Below are 15,922 nucleotides of genomic sequence, written 5' to 3'. Positions count from 1 at the left end.
GTTTTAGTGATTCTGATTACTTTTTTCAATGCCATTTTTCACACTCAAGCATACCAAAATTAAACATTAAATGCCATTGTCATGAGTTCTGAATATAAACACTTGAGGATAGGCAGAATTATGATTTATAATTCTTTGTACTGCATGTTTTAGATGTTCAAAAGTACTCTGCTTATTAAAAATTAAGTTTGTGATTCTTATAAGAATGCGAATGATGAGGTAGCTGTGAAGAGGCCAGAATTTGTCTTCACATTGCTGGGTGTCCCTTTCTTGACTGCTGTGCTTCCTACTTCCAAAGAAAGTTCTAGACCTGGAGTATCACGTTAGTGCCCTGAGGAAATGTAGTTTCTGTAAGGGCCAACTTTCTTCCATCTCCAAAGAAGAAAAAGAGTCAGTTTTCCAAATATGTTTTAATATGCATATCATCCAGGCAGCATAATATTATATTTCAAAGACAAATTTATCCATTTAATTATTGTTTTTAAAAGTTGGTATTCTCTACATAGAATATATTTTCTGAAATGTCAAGAATACTTTCAGGTAAATTAAGAATTAATTTCTTCTAAGACTATCCAATGTGTCTCAATCTATTCCATAATATAATCAATGATAAAGATTCACACGTATCACCAAATTCGAGGCAGCTTAGTTCAAAAAATTTGAAACAGCTTACTGAATTCCTGGAAGAAAATAAAACATCTTTTAAATGTAGGTAAAAAGTATATTTAATGTAAATATTTTTTACTTGAGATCCAAGTTTCTTTTCCAGGATTAGGAGCATCCATATCATTATTTAGTTATCTCTAAGGATATTTGGTTCTAGACATTTTCACATGTTAAGCAATTAACTTTGCTTGTGGGTGCAAGAAAAGCTTATTTTTGTCACATTTCTGAAGTTCCATCTAAGAACGGCAGATGGGTTTATCTGCTCTGCTAGCTATCACTAGTGGCTGCTAGTAGGTAATCACTAGTGGCTGCTTGCAGTATTACAGTAGAAAGGTTCTGAGGCTCCATCAGTGAGTGGAGACAGGGTCATGATGAACTGAAGTGTGTCTCCTGTAGGCCTCTATGTGCGTGTGTGCGTATTGAGGTGAGGAACACAGTCTGCTTCCAAGTATTTTCAGTTCTGACCCAAAATGGAACATGTGTTATGCCAACAATTAAAAATCTTTCAGGCCAGTCACAGTGGCTCATGCCTGCAATCCCAGCACTTTGGGAGGCCGAGGTGGGCAGATTGCTTGAGGCCAGGAGTTCTAGACCAGCCTGGGCAACATGGCAAAACCCCGTTCTTACAAATAATACAAAAATTAGCTAGTATGGTCAGGTGTGGTGGCTCACTCCTGTAATCCCAGCACTTTGGGAGGCCAAGGCGGGTGGATCACTTGAGGTCAGGAGTTCGAGACCAGCCTGGTCAACATGGTTGAACTCTGTCTCTACTAAAAATAAAAAAAATTAGCCAGCTGTGGTGACGTGCGCCTATAATTCTAGCTACTGGGAGGCTGAGGCATGAGAATCGCTTGAACCCAGGAGGCGGGGGTTGCAGTGAGCCGAGATCATGCCACTGCACTCCAGCCTGGGCAACAGAGCAAGACCCTGTCTCAAAACAACCAAAAACACTCACACAAATTCTTCCTTCAGTGTTAATACCAGGGGGTTGGTGGCTGAGTAAAAATATTCCCTCATGTTACTGGAGTCAACTGTGAGTGAGTAAAGGGGCTTCCTAATCTTACCAAGATCTGTATTTGTCAAGGCAAGACAAAGAACTCCTCTTTTCCATTCTGCAGATGACTTTTATAGCCAAGAAGCGTGTTCCAAGCTAGGAGAATTTACCATTTGCTGATTCTGTGGTGGTTTCCTCGATGGCACGTGTGCTCCTTTGGATGCCTGCAGGGGTGGTCACTGCAAAGTCGTCATCTGTGCCACTGGGAGTCGGGAGGCGGCCTGCTGGGGTTCCCTGGATGGCAGGATTTACACCTGCTCCTCCTCCTGGAAGGCTTCCATCCTGGACATCTGGATTAGCCCCTGCCTGACTGGTGGGCAGGATGCCTCCCGGGAACAAGGAATGGATGATGAGGCTCGTGAAGATTTGTGGCTGGAATGAGGGAGGCAAACAGAAAACAAAGTTAAAAGCAACACATTTTCTTTTCTCTTTTAAGGGGAGCAAGTTTGGGTAGGAATGGAAAGATGGAGAGAGTAAAGTCAGAGAAGACAGCAAAGACCTGGCATTCCTCAGGGGAAATATACCCCTGCTCCAGCCTAGTCTGATTCAATACTGGGACTCTTTGCTATGCTCCATTTTCCTCAGAAATAAATTACATATTATTAAACCTAATATGTAATCTTTCTTTTGCTCATAACATTTTTTTTCAAAAAATAAGAGAATAAAAATTAATGGAAAAATTGATTCAAGTAGATTAATCCTGATGGCTTTCATCCCTTCAAGTTTTTTTGATGTATTTTTCAAAGGCATTGGAATACTTAGTCAGAAACATTTATCCTGGGAATTCAGCTATTGTGTGTTCCTTGAGGATACATAAAGAATTCCTGTCTATTGGAGTTTTTCATTTTTAGAGAGATTCTGATCGAGCAGGTCTGGAGCAAGACCTAGAAATCTGCCTTTTTAACCAGCTTTTGATGCTATCCTGATGTGCTGGGCAAGGAATGAAGTTTGGGAAACACTGTGTTACATTTAAGAGATATTGAAACCAGAATTAGACTTACGCTGGATGACAGATAGGAGTAGAGTATAGATGTTTTCAAACTGAGGGTTGTGATATCCACAGTTTTGAAGTGAAAAAGGTGAGTGTCAGTCATCATTAAACAATAAAACAGACAGTAGACTAGTAGTGCATTCTAGATAGTAAAGGTGAATGCTGTTTCGTGAATGTGTGTGTGTGTGTGTGTGTGTGTGTTAAGCTGCATGAAAAATGTAGTTGCTATTGTGAGTTGTATTAAAAATGTTTGAAAAACCACTAGTGTAGTAGGTTAAAAAATGGCATTGGATCTGGATCCACTCTTTTCTTGTCATTGTTGCCTTTCAGGCCTAAATTACTTAAACTTTTAACCTCAGTTTCTTTATCTGTAAAGCTGGGTCAAAAATATCTGCTTTGTGCTTTGGGGAAGGTTGAAGGCAACATATGTAAAGGATCTGCTAAAGTGCTGGTTATATAGAAGAACCTTCAGTAGCTGGATATGGATGTTCATGTATCAATGTTGGCAAAACAGACACTAGCCCCATTCCTTGATGATTATTTATGGACAATATAGAAAATATCTACATTTTCCATAATAGAAACGCTGTTGAGTAACTGTGTTCCCACATATTGCCTCAGTTCTGTACTGTTGTCATGTTTAGATATCATGTTAATTCAAGTCCTTTTCTCTAGAAAAGGACCTATGGAGGAATGCATAGAAGTGTCTAGCAATGGTGATATGAACTGTATTTAGGTACAGCCCTCCAATTATTTATGTGTGTAGGAAAGAGTTCATTTATCACTATGTGATGCTGGAAAAAGATATATTTTTCCATAAAAATTAAAAATCCAAGTCAAGGAATTTAATCTTTCCTGTAAAAAGTCAATATTTATATTATTCTACATTTGCATACATTTCAATAGTTTATAATCCTAGACTGAAATCCTTATGAAGTGAAAAAATGTGCATTGCCTTTCTGGATAGAACTGAATCTGATAGCAATAAATGGAAACAAAAGCTAAGTCAAATTAATAGAAAAATAGCTGCAGAAGTATAATGAAATCCCCAAACAAAGAAAGGATAATCTAACGCAAGGAACTATAAAAATGTTCAGTTCATTGTAGTACATACCATATTTAGGATTTATGGTCAAAAGAGACTATATGAGGACAGAAAACATTGTGATAGAAGTGAAAATAATTTGAAATAGTATTTTTAATTTTTTTTACCAATTCCTCTGAGCTTAGGATAGTGCCCTAAAAGCAAAATGACAAACACAATTTGTTAGACACATTTTAATATATTTGTAGTAATATATGTATAATATCACTTCAAACTTAAAATACTTTCAAAGATTATAGAGATTTTTCCTTTCCAATAAGATGTTAAACTGCCTTATGATCTATATTACAAAACTCAAGTCAGCATATGATGTGAGACTGCTAACATTCATTTTTTGAGTAATGAGTTAATCTCCTTCCAAAAATTATGTATTTTTCTATCATTAAGTGGATGTTCATTGAAGAAATCTTATGCAGAAAGCAAGCTCTTGTGATTATCAGTGTCCATACAGCACAAAGTACATTGAAAACCTCACAACTATCTACTGAATTGAGGTAAGAATAAATATTTCACAGCAAGGTGATTTAAAATCAAGACAATATTAAGCATAATTTTTACCTGGGCTCCAAGTTGTGTGACAAAAATTGGTAACATCTGAAAAAATGAGAGAAAAACTCATTCAAAAGTAAGCTCTGGAAGATGGTATAAATACTGATATCTTTTTTTTTTTTTTTTTTTGGAGATGGAGTCTTGCTCTGTTGCCCAGGCTGGAATGCAGTGGCATGGTCTCGGCTCACTGCAACCTCTGCCTCTTGGGTTCAAGTGATTCTCCTGCCTCAGCCTCCTGAGTAGCTGGGATTACAGCTGCCTGCTACTATGCCCAGTTAATGTTTTATATTTTTAGTAGAGACGGGATTTCACCATGTTGGTCAGGCTGGTCTCAAACTCCTGATATTGTGATCTGCCTGCCTCAGCCTCCCAAAGCTCTTGGATTACAGGCGTGAGCCACCTCGCCCGGCCACTGATACCTTCTTAAAAGGATATAGTATCTGTTAAACAGATATTTATTACTAATGTATTATCTATAATCATAGGTATAAACTCATAGATCCGGATGGGAGTTTGGAACTTTTCCAATTTGTAAAAAGAATATCAGTCCCAGAGAGATTTAGAAACCAGTTCAAGATAGCACATTTAGAAGATAGAAGTTAGTAAACTGGATAAACAGCAAAAAATTGTTCTCAAGAAGTCTCCAAACTGAAAATTATTTCAAGTAACAATAATGTTAAAATGTACAGATTTCTTTCAAATGGCATCTCAGAAGACACATTAAAACATGCGATGGGTATTTTCAAATGTGAAGATTTCTTGAGGTATATATATTTAGTCTTGCAATAGTTGTCTGGACATCTAGCTGTTAAAATAAAGCAATTATAGGGAATATTGCTCAGTAACCCCTGGCATTGGCATAGCTCTTAGTACTAGGCAAGAAATAATTCAAGGGTCACTGATAACAAACTAAATATTATAAATTTAGTTCACAAAAAGATGAAAAAGATTTGAGTGAGGTGTTGGCATTCTCCCATACTCTCTGCTACTCTGAGAACCGGCCTGAAGTTTGTCAAAGAAAGCTAAGGTTTTAAAAATTTATTCTTATTTCTATAGAAAATTCAAAGTGTCAGGAAAGTAATCAGAATGGGACTCTTAATTTCATAATTACCAAACCAGAAGATTTGAAAGTCTTATGAAATAGACTGTTAACTATTGTTTCCCAAGACAGTTGGTGCAGGAATTATGGAACTATGGAATGCCAACAAGGAAAAATTACATACATTTATTAAAAAGCCTTACTCACAATCAGGTGCTTGTCTACTGACAAAAAAGGACAACAAAACAAGAACAAAAAACCCTACTAGCCTTCACGTGGCAATGGGAAAGTGGTTGGTACATTTTGGATTTAAGAGAAAATGAAATGGAAATTCTTATTTAATGGAAATTTGGAGTGGAAAGAACAAAAAGATAAAAAGAGGAAACCATAGACGTCTAAGTAAAAACTGTAATGAAAGGTACTCTAATTGTTCACCAATATAACAATAAAGAGGACTTTTTTCTTAGTTGTCGGTAGAGAAATTATTTGAAGTCGTAATAACACATCGCACGTTTACTATGTGGTAGGCATTGTTTTAAGTGTTTTCCATATATTTACTCGTTTGATCTTTGGAACAGCTGTAGAGGAAGGTTCTACTTTAATGCCCATTTTAAATTTTGAGCAAAATGAGTCACAGAGTGGTTAAGTAACTTGGCCAACATCATATAAGTAATAAACGTAGAGCTGACATTTAACCAGAAATTGTGTGGTTCTAGAGTTCACAAGCGTGGTTCATTTTTCTTTGATAAATGCGAGCCACCAGTAGGTGTCCAGGTTGTGGCAGAGATAATAAGCCACTCTGCACAGGGAAAGGCAGGGTTGGAGGGACTAGAGCTGCCCAGGGGAAGGTCAGGTATGGGAACCCTTGGTGGTAGCACATTCTAGAGACATTGAAGAATTCCCACAGCAAATGGGGACCGATTTATAATATTGCATAGAGAATGTACAACGTGAAACTCTCTATACTGAAACTTTTGTAACATCTCCAGGCTCCACTAATGCCTTGACTTAGGAGGGTACTCTCTGGGGAACATGAAGATGTAGTAAGTCTACCTCCAAGGTTAGAGGAGGGCAACAATGGAGACTGAAGCTGGGCAATCAGTATGTAGATTATACTATGATCACCTGTTATGGAGAGTCTCTTTTTATTTGCATCTTAAATCTTTTTCAGAGGGTCACTTTTATTATAAAAAATGTTATTATCAAGATACTTTGTGTGTCTTTGGCCCCAGAAATTCTATTCCTAAGAGTTGGTCCAAAGGAAATAGTCATTGGAATGTCATAGACTTAGTCACAAGGATGCTTACTGTAGCGTTGTTTATAGAAGCAAAGACTTTGGAAAAACCCCCAGATTTTCATAATAAGTAATTTAGTATACCATGGACTACTAAGCAGTCATTAAAAACAACATTGTGAGTGAACATCTTAAAACATGAAAACTATTCAAAATATATTTGTGGAAAAAAGCATGTTACAAAACATTATAGCAAAAGCATTTTATTTAAAAATGTACTTATGTGTATAGAAAAAAGACTGGAAGGACATACTCTAGAATGTTGACAGTGTTTGATTATGGCTAATGAGATTCCAAGTGAATTTTATTTTATTTTTTGCTTACATGTAAATTTTAGAAAATTTACATTTCCTAAATTCTTTATAATTAACATATATTACTTACACAATAATAAATGCTTCTACAAAAAATTAGACCATTATGTTGGATAATGGGGGCTGAGGTCACATGTTGGGGAGAATAAGTTATCTACAAACAACTTAGTCTTGCTGTAAAAGGATTATTGTATTTTCCTCCAGAGTCTTTCTTTTCCTTTCTTTTTTTTTTGAGACAGAATCCCCCTCCATCACCCAGGATGGAGTGCAGTGACACGATCGCTGCTCACTGCAGCCTTGACCTCCCTTGCTCAAGTGATCCTCTCACCTCAGCCTCCCGAGTACCTGGGACTATAGGTGAGCCCCACCACGCCTGGCTATTTATTTTATTTTATTTTTTGTAGAGATAAGTCTCACTATGTTGCCCAGGCTGGTCTCAAACGCCTAGGCTCAAGTGATCCTCTTGCCTTGGCCTTCCAAAGTGCAGGGATTACAGCGTGGGACAAAGCACCCAGCCCCTCTGGAGCCTATTACGCTATTTAGAAAAGTTTCAAGAAGGTAAGAATTTGGAATTTGTTCAATGTTAAAATGCAAACACTTCAAAAACAGGTGATGCCTAGAGTATGTCGTTTGTATCTTAGTGTAAGAGGATTTTCAGGTTTCTTTTTTTTGAAAGCAAGTGATAGTGGGAGGTGGTAAATACTGAAAAGTCCTTGGGGACTTTCAAGGGGGAATGAGAAAAAGGGCGCAAAAATGAGACAATTAGATTTGCTCAAGATAAACTTTATCCACCTCTTAATTTTTCTTTGAGATGATCTTGGTCACCAAGAAAGTCTTCAAGAGAAAACAATATGCTAGAAAAAAATCCTGGGATCTCTCAATTTCCCCCCATGTATTTTTCACTTTTCAATCTTCCCCAACTTTTCAAGGTTTCCTGTCCATTAAACATATATTCTAGAGAGGTTGTGGGGTAGCATGGTCAGTTCTCCGGGTATGTTTATGAATTTTCATTAAGAACCAGATTGTCAAATACTGGTCTATGTTCAGCAGAACATTCGTCAGTTAACAATCTGGGCAAAGTTTTCAAGAAGTTTTAAAAATTTTGTTTCTACTGTAGGCTTTCACCTGAGAGAAAATGCTCTCTAATGTTAAAACTAAAGTCCAGCTGTTCAACTTACATGTGGGTGCAGTTGCTGTTGTACATTCAACCCTCCCAGGGTCAATGGGTGAGTCTGGGTACCAGGTGTCATTCCTGCAGCAGGATTTAACTGTAGGGCAAGGAAGAAGACTTTCATTGTATTTTTTTTTTTCAGTTTGGATATTTAGGAAACTAAAATGTTTTTACTAAACGTAAAATATATTTAAAGGAAGGAATTGCTATGTAAATACATAGTATTCTATTGCATGTATGCTTAGACACAAAGATGAAATTTAAAGACTTATTTAGTCTGCTTGTACAACTACAAGGGCTATTGCTAACTTTTCCCCTGTTAAGTTTTTCTTTGACATTTAACCTATTCTGTTTGAGAATTACTTAAGTGATTTATTTTTATCCTTGCTTTCCCTTTTTGGCTACAAGAGCATTGTTCCTGAAAATTTTCTGATAGCTTTTTTACAATTAAGAAATTAACTCTTCTAGGTTATGCATGAAAATTATGAGGTTCAGACTATGTATTTTGTCTGGAACATGAACTATATTTAAATTTGACCACTAAAAAAATCCACTTTAAGTCAGGAAAGAAACTTATTGTTCTTCTCAAACAGATTATACAGATATTCTATGAGAGGACTGAAGATCTATACAGATATTCTGTAAGAAGACACTGAAGATCTTTGTCTCTTCCAGTTTGCTCCTGTCATTGTGGGTGATAATAGCAGTGACAGTGTTTATGTGGATGTGTGGATGCTGTAGGGGCATTAAGGAAGGTATGGTGGAGGAATGGAGAGAGGAGGAGAAGAGGGTAGAGAAACTGGAGAAGGAAAGAATCAGATCCATTTGTTTAGAGACTCTCTTGCTAAGAAAAACGTTTAATGATGTCCAACTCTCTTGGACTCTTCTCTCCTCTCTTTCAACTTATCTATGTGAATAAGTATGTGTGTGTTTTCATTTATGGATATACACACCCATATGCATGCTCCCCCCACCATAACATTAGGCATTATATTTATTTCACCATGGGTATTAAAATGATATAAAAGATCACTTACCAGATGCAGATCTGGCCCCAGTGTGAGCATCTGTGTTAATGGTATCAGACTTAAAGAAGGAAAGACCTGCAGGGGATTAAAAGTAATGTATGAGACAAAAGGTTGTCTGCTTCCCTTACTCTGTCAATGGTGGATATCCTCATGTAATTGACACTCCTGTCAGAGGTGGGTTTACCATGAAGGTAAATAAAGATGAAGCCTCGGGGCCTTTCACTAGCATTGCCACCTTTGTGGCCCTGGGGGGGTGTCCTAGCAATGTCTCAAGCTTACGGTATTTATCAGCTTAAGAAAATTTGTGATTTACTCTTATTTCCTATCACATTATAAATATTTATTTCAGTACTTAGTTTTACATATCTAATTTTGTATTCTGTTTCTTAAAGAAGGTTCCCAAATTGTATAAGATTCAGATTCCTTAAGGGGGGAGAATGGTTCTTGACTTGAGTGTTCTGTTGACTGAGGAGAAGACTTTAGACTCTAGTGTTATCTGATTATATTACTTCACAAAATGTAGAAGTAGGTAAGCCATGGCCCTTCACAGCAGAGGAAGAGTTGAAGTGGGAGGGAGGGCAGTAGCCAAAAGATAATGCAGTTTTCAAAAGTATTTAAATATACTTTGAAGAAACAGATGGAACAGCAACACATCAACACATCAGCAACAATGAAACTTTACAAAACCAGGAGGAAATCCGGAGTTATTTTTTATAGATCATCTCCGATTCCCTGCTATTGCTGGCAAATACTGCATATGATAATGCTATAGTACCTCAAGGCCATAGATGACCAAGCTTTGTAAATAGACATAGCTATTCCTTTTCAAAGTTGACTAGATTTCACTGCTAAACCAAATTATTATTCAGATAAAAGGAAAAAGAATTAGAGTGCTTTACTTTTCCTATTCAAATTTTTCAGAAAATTATATCAGTTCTTTTCCCCACTCCCAAACGAAAAGCCTCTCTCTCGTTGAGTCATGTACAGTCTTCATGTAAATCTTGATTTTAAACCTACCAGTCTTAAAGTGTTTTCTTTACCGGTTTGTACATGTTCCATATTGTAGGACTCTTACCTGATTTGACTGCTGTTGGTTTGGTAGTGTTCCCTGATCCGGAGCCCGTTTTGTGGGAGGGAGTCCCAAAGCAGGTTTAAGCTGCTTTTGTGAAAACAAATACATATTTGATGAGGCAGGAATGTGTTTAAGATTTTGTATCCATTTATATGCAGGTTGCCCCCAATGCAAAAATGTCTATCTTTTAGGCTTTGTGTATTTTAGAGGAGTTTAATTCCCTGAAACATTATGTGCATGGTAGGACATGTAATTGTAGAGTGGAAAAATGCCAGCCCAGGAGGGGTGGGATGCACCCGAGCACATGGGATATCTTGTGGTGGTTCCTGGCTCCCATTTCTTTTCTGTATCTGCCTTTCTCTTTTGCCAGGACGTGAATATATAATCTGTACCTTAGCTCTGTGCACATTTGCATTTTCTCAGGGCTTGAGGTAAGTTGCCGTCATTCTTAGTACCTTTTCATGAAGCTTCCCACTATTGCCATGCCTGCCACGTCACTCTTGTAACAGAAGTTCAGTTTTCTTCCTGGCCTGGATATTTTATTACTGTATTAAAAATCACTGAATTTTAGATATGAAACTATTCCTCCTACACATTTGATCTAGTTGTATTATTTTTTCTAATAGATGAGGCAACTGATGCTTATAGTAACTTGCCCAAGGTGACATGGTGAGCAGCGGAGCCAGTGCTAGATCCCTGTAAGTGCTCTTAGTCTCCGAATAAAAAAACTTCTCTTTTGCCAGGTTGACCAAATCTGCTTTTGCTCCTGGAGGCATCCTGGAAGGCACAGGGGTGTGGCCCTGTGGCTCTGCACCAGCCCTTGAGTCATCTAAGTTTACCCTGGAGCAGTTTTGGTTTCACGTTGGAGTTTCCCCCTTAGTTATGGGGAGAGGGCATGGTGGCTCACGCATGTAATCCCAGCACTTTGGGAGGCCAAGGCAGGTGGACCACTTGAGGTCAGGAGTTCAGGACCAGCCTGGCTAACATGATGAAACCATCTTTACTAAAAATACAAAAATTAGCCGAGCATGGTGGTGCACGCCTATAATCCCAGCTACTTGGGAGGTTGAGGAAGGAGAATTGCTTGAACCCGGGAGCCGGAGGTTGCAGAGCGAGACTCCGTCTCAAAAAAAAAAAAAAAAAAGAGAGGTTGGTATTACCTGTTCTAGGAGGTCCCTTTCAGCTTTAAGATTATATATACATATATATAATACATATATAAAATATATAATACATATATATAAAATACATATATATTTTGTAAGTAAGCCTTTTCATCTCCCACAATCTATTGTTAGTATAGTAGCCAGAGTGACCCTGTGAAAATGATAGTCTAATATTGTCGCTCTTCTGCTCAGTCCCTGCAATGACTACCAATTTTTTTTTCTTTTCTTTCTTTTCTTCTTCTTCTTCTTTTTTTTTTTTTAAGTGGAGTCTTGTTCTGTCATCCAGATTGGAGTGCAGTGGCGTGATCTTGGCTCAATGCAACCTCCATCTCCCAGGTTCAAATGATTCTCCTGCCTCAGCCTCCTGAGTAGCTGGGATTACCAGTGCACACCATCACGTCCAGCTAATTTTTTGTATTTTTAGTAGAGACGGGGTTTCACCGTATTGGTCAGTCTGGTCTTGAACTCCTGATCTCAAGTGATCTGCCTGCCTTAGCCTCCCAAAGTGTTGGGATTATGGTCGTGAGCCACTGTGCCTGGCCAACGACTGTCAATTTCACTCAGAGTAAAACCCAGAGCCCCCACAGTGGTCTACAGGGCTCTGGGCTCCCAGTAGCTCTCTGATCTTTCCTGCCTCATTTCCCCTCCCTCACTCTGCTCTGGCCATCCAGCCTTTTTGCTGTTTCTGCGACAGGTAAAATCCATTCCTGCTTCAGAATTTCACCTCCACCTGTTCCTTCTGTCTGGAATGTTCTTTCCCTGAACATTGGCTTAACTCTCTCACCTATTTCTTTACTTGAATTTCCCTCTTATTGAGGCCAAACCTGACTGCTGTCCTGAATATGCAGCCTGCCCCTTCTCCACTGTGCACCACCAGCCTGCTCCATCTCACCCTGCTCTGGGATCTTTTTTTCATAGTGCTCACCATCTCCTAACCTGTCATGTGACCTACTGATTTAGACTGCTCACCATTTATCATTTGTTTCCTTGCTAAAATATAGACTTCACTGTGGTTTATTCAATGATCCATCTCAAAAAGATAAATCCATGTCTGGCATATAGTAAGCACTCAACAAATATTTGTTGAAGGAATAAAATCTTGTTTTCTTCTAGGGCCTTCACTTTCTGTGACTTTGATTTGTCTTGTATTTATTTCTTCTACTCATTGTGTTTTCCCTCTGGTACCTATCCTCAAACTTTTGATCTACTGAAAATAATTGCTAGGCTGTTGTATGTGTCCACATTTGCAAATGGATTTACTCTTTATACCTTTATGCTAACTCAGTAAATTCATTTACAAATAATAAAAAATACCTTATCTATGTGTCCTGATGTTTCATTTGGTATTGTTTCTATAATGAATAGACATTTCAGTGTCGCCTCCCTGCTGTCCTGCCCCACTAGCTCTCTAGCTGCTTTCATTGTCTATTAGCAATCTGCTGCGGCCTGCACAGCAGGCCTGTTCCACCTCAGCCTACCTCACATGAGAGCTGCGCTCCTGGAAAGTTTTGCTTGTTTTGAGTTTTCGCCAATTATGTGGTAATTTAAATATACTAGAGAAACTGTATTTTGAAGAATCTTTCGGTAAATGTATTTGACGAAGTGAAAGAACCATTTGTTTTATAAAAAAGTTAACTTCATACTTTACCTTGTTTAGAAAATTAAACTTTTACAGACAACTTCTTTCAAGGAGGACACACACACACATGTATGTATTTGGGATAAAGTAAGAAGGAGGTTGGCTACCATATCTTGTCTCATCCTCCCCCTGCATAATCCCACCCTGTTCATTTCCTTCACATAACTAATCACAGTTATTATTTATAATTTAACATTTCTTTAAAAATCATTTGAGTAAAAAATAAAAAAATTGGCAAGTGACACTGGTAAAAATAAAAAAGTTAAAAAATTAAAAAAAATTAATGTCTACAATCCTTGTGAACATCATGAAGTATTATGCCTTTTTCCCCCTTCTTACTATTGTTTCTTCAGCACCTAGCACAATGTCTGGCATATAGAAAGTTTTTAATAAATATTTGTTGATTGTATGAATGGATGCAGAAGTATTGAGTAAGCCTGAGGCCCAACTAAGTATGCTTTCTTTTATTCTGTTATTTCATAGCAAGTATATTGTAATTTTTTTCTTAATGGTCTTGAGCCATCTTGAACAGTCAAAGAGAAGTTCACCTAGAGATCCAAACCATCATCCCTATGTCTACAAAATAATGGAGTAAATGTTGGCGTTCTAGTGCTTTTTTATTTTTTCCTGTTACATGTGAATACTATTTATGATGAAATGTTCTAAGTCAAAAATTTTGATCATTTTAATCATATGCCTTTGATATCATATGTTTTGGTGGTCTTTTTTAGAATTTATACAATCTAGGTGTTTAGTGTTTCCAAGTAGAAAAATTAGAAAACATAGTTTACCTCTTTATTCATGAGCATATAACTAGTTGCCAAGAAAAAAGTTCTTTTTGGAAAATAAAATAATCATCCACTTAACGTATTCATTTTTCTCCTGATTTCTAGCCTATTGCTCTGCCAAAATAATTGACCTTTTACCACGATGGAGTGGATGCATTTAAAAAAATGCAAGTACATTGAAATATGTACCAACAGCTTATTAGCTTGTCATTTTCTGTCTTGGAAAATAAACACTGGACACTCTCAGGGAATGAGTCACAAAACAGAGCAGTTTTGATGGAGGACAGGAGAGAGGTAGGTCTGCAGCTAGAGATGCTGTTGAAGCTGGTTGGCATATAAAACAAACATAACATACTTACTGGTAGTGACCGAGTTGATCCTAGAAGACAAAACAGTAGAATCGTAGTCTTCATGTTTCAAATTGCTACCTACAACAACAAAAAAGTGTTACTCTTCCATGTATTTTTTTTCCTTTTAAGAGAAAATGATACTTTAAAAACAAATGTTCTACTTGAAACATGGTCAATTAATGTTACCTTTGTGTCCAGGAGGCAAAATGTACAATACTGAAGGTCCAGTTGATTTCTCAAGTTTACTCTGGTGAAAAATTTTACCCTTCAATGATGTATGTGTTTGTAGAAGAAATTTAAACTCAGTTCCAGGAGACTGGAAACTGAGAGACCAATCAGGATTTAGCTGTCTGTTAAATCATTTGGTTTTTTTTCATTTCCCAACACTTCATTAGGTGGTTTATTAGCTGCAGACATTGTATTACCCAATGTCTACCATTTGAATAGAAGGTGTTTCAACGAGACGTGCCTTATGTAATTAAAAAAAGATGCAGACAATAAAATAATTAAATGCTTCTTCACCTCCTTCTTCTTCCCAAATGATTTCTCAGATGTATGTGTTTTATCATGTAAGTATGAACACATAAATCAAACATCAAAATATAGGGCTCTGCGCATAGCTTAAAAAATGAAGTCTATTATGTAGATTGCTCTGGAACTTACGTTTACTTAACAAATAATGGACAACTTTACGTGTTAGTACATACAGGTTTATTTTATTTATTTAATGGGTACACATTATATCACATTTCTTTTTGATGAACATTTAATCCATTTCCATTTTATTTTGTAATTACAAAGTTATCACAAGCACCATTCTTATAAAACCTTTTTTTTCACACATGTGGGAGTATTTTCGTAGGTGTTATTCTTAGAAGTAATGTATCAGAGGATATGTACATTTATGGCCAAATGGTGAATGGCTTGCTTTATATTAACCAGGGAAAATGATACTATAACCTAAGCAAAACACAGGGAATTAACTGAGATTTCTTTTACAAGAAGAACAGTTAAGTGCTACTTAACATTTTACCACGAAGCTGTGGGCTTCACCTGGAATTTTTGAGATATGCCACAAAGGGAGGTGGGGGTCTGTTCATCAATTTCTGAGACCATATCAATGATAAGCCCATGTCACACCAGGATTTGGGATTTGACCTTTAAAAAAGAAAAACAAAAAAACCTATAGAGTGTCTATTAATGGAAAATTAACTGAGATGATACTTTTTTTTCAAAGCTTCTCTCTAACGGTTCAATTCATCTATACAATCAATGTTTGTTACTCTGATACTCTGTTAGGAATGGGGAACATTATGTAGGAGGAGAAACACAAGATCAACAAGCACATGCAAATATAGAGTATTCACAGGTGTAAGAAAGAGTGTGGTGAATTTTGTTGGGGGCAAAAGGACAGGAAAAGCTTAAAAGAGGAGATCATCCTTGAGTTGAGATTTGAAGAATAAAAAAAAAAAATTATTAAGAACACAAGGAGAGCACTCAGGCCGATCAAAGGTCTAGATTTGAAGTAGTGACATTGCTTTCTGTCACTGGAACAAGATGGGGTGAGGATAGCAGTGGAAGACAGGGTTGGAGATGATATCTAATTTTAACTATCTATAGCTTTTTTTGGTTTGTTTCTATCACTGATTTTGGCACTTGGTCAGATATTACTTTATATGGCTTTTTTTATTATTTC

At 37.1% G+C, this 15,922-nt stretch overlaps 1 protein-coding gene across 2 annotated transcripts; it reads right to left on the bottom strand.

Moving 5' to 3' along the window:
- Positions 1-391: 391 nt before the first annotated feature.
- AMTN (amelotin) lies at positions 392-14,498 on the bottom strand. 2 transcript variants are annotated; one of them, XM_009240056.3, is made up of 9 exons: positions 14,413-14,498; positions 14,236-14,304; positions 10,287-10,370; positions 9,221-9,286; positions 8,191-8,280; positions 4,375-4,410; positions 3,924-3,950; positions 1,831-2,092; positions 392-680 (listed from the first exon to the last, which is right to left on the bottom strand). In XM_009240056.3, the coding sequence occupies exons 2-9, from the start codon at positions 14,287-14,289 to the stop codon at positions 670-672; spliced, it is 630 nt and encodes a 209-aa protein (XP_009238331.2). In that variant the 5' UTR covers positions 14,290-14,304; positions 14,413-14,498; the 3' UTR covers positions 392-669. The 2 variants fall into 2 exon arrangements, with proteins under 2 accessions (XP_009238331.2, XP_002814880.3); XM_002814834.5 differs by having other exon boundaries at positions 10,287-10,367.
- Between the last annotated feature and the right edge of the window lie 1,424 nt (positions 14,499-15,922).

The sequence above is a fragment of the Pongo abelii genome, chromosome 3 (assembly GCF_028885655.2).
Source record: "Pongo abelii isolate AG06213 chromosome 3, NHGRI_mPonAbe1-v2.0_pri, whole genome shotgun sequence".
NCBI classification, from domain to species: domain Eukaryota; kingdom Metazoa; phylum Chordata; class Mammalia; order Primates; family Hominidae; genus Pongo; species Pongo abelii.
This window is presented reverse-complemented; position numbering and strand designations above follow the sequence as displayed.

Coding starts and splice junctions, on each gene's coding strand:
- AMTN (XM_009240056.3), bottom strand. CDS start 14,289: ATGAAGACTACGATTCTACTGTTTTGTCTTCTAGGATCAACTCGGTCA. Junction 8,281..9,220: donor TGGGGCCAGATCTGCATCTG/GTAAGTGATCTT, acceptor CTTGCCCTACAG/TTAAATCCTGCTGCAGGAAT. Junction 2,093..3,923: donor TCCTAAGCTCAGAGGAATTG/GTAAAAAAAATT, acceptor CCCTCATTCCAG/CCACAAATCTTCACGAGCCT.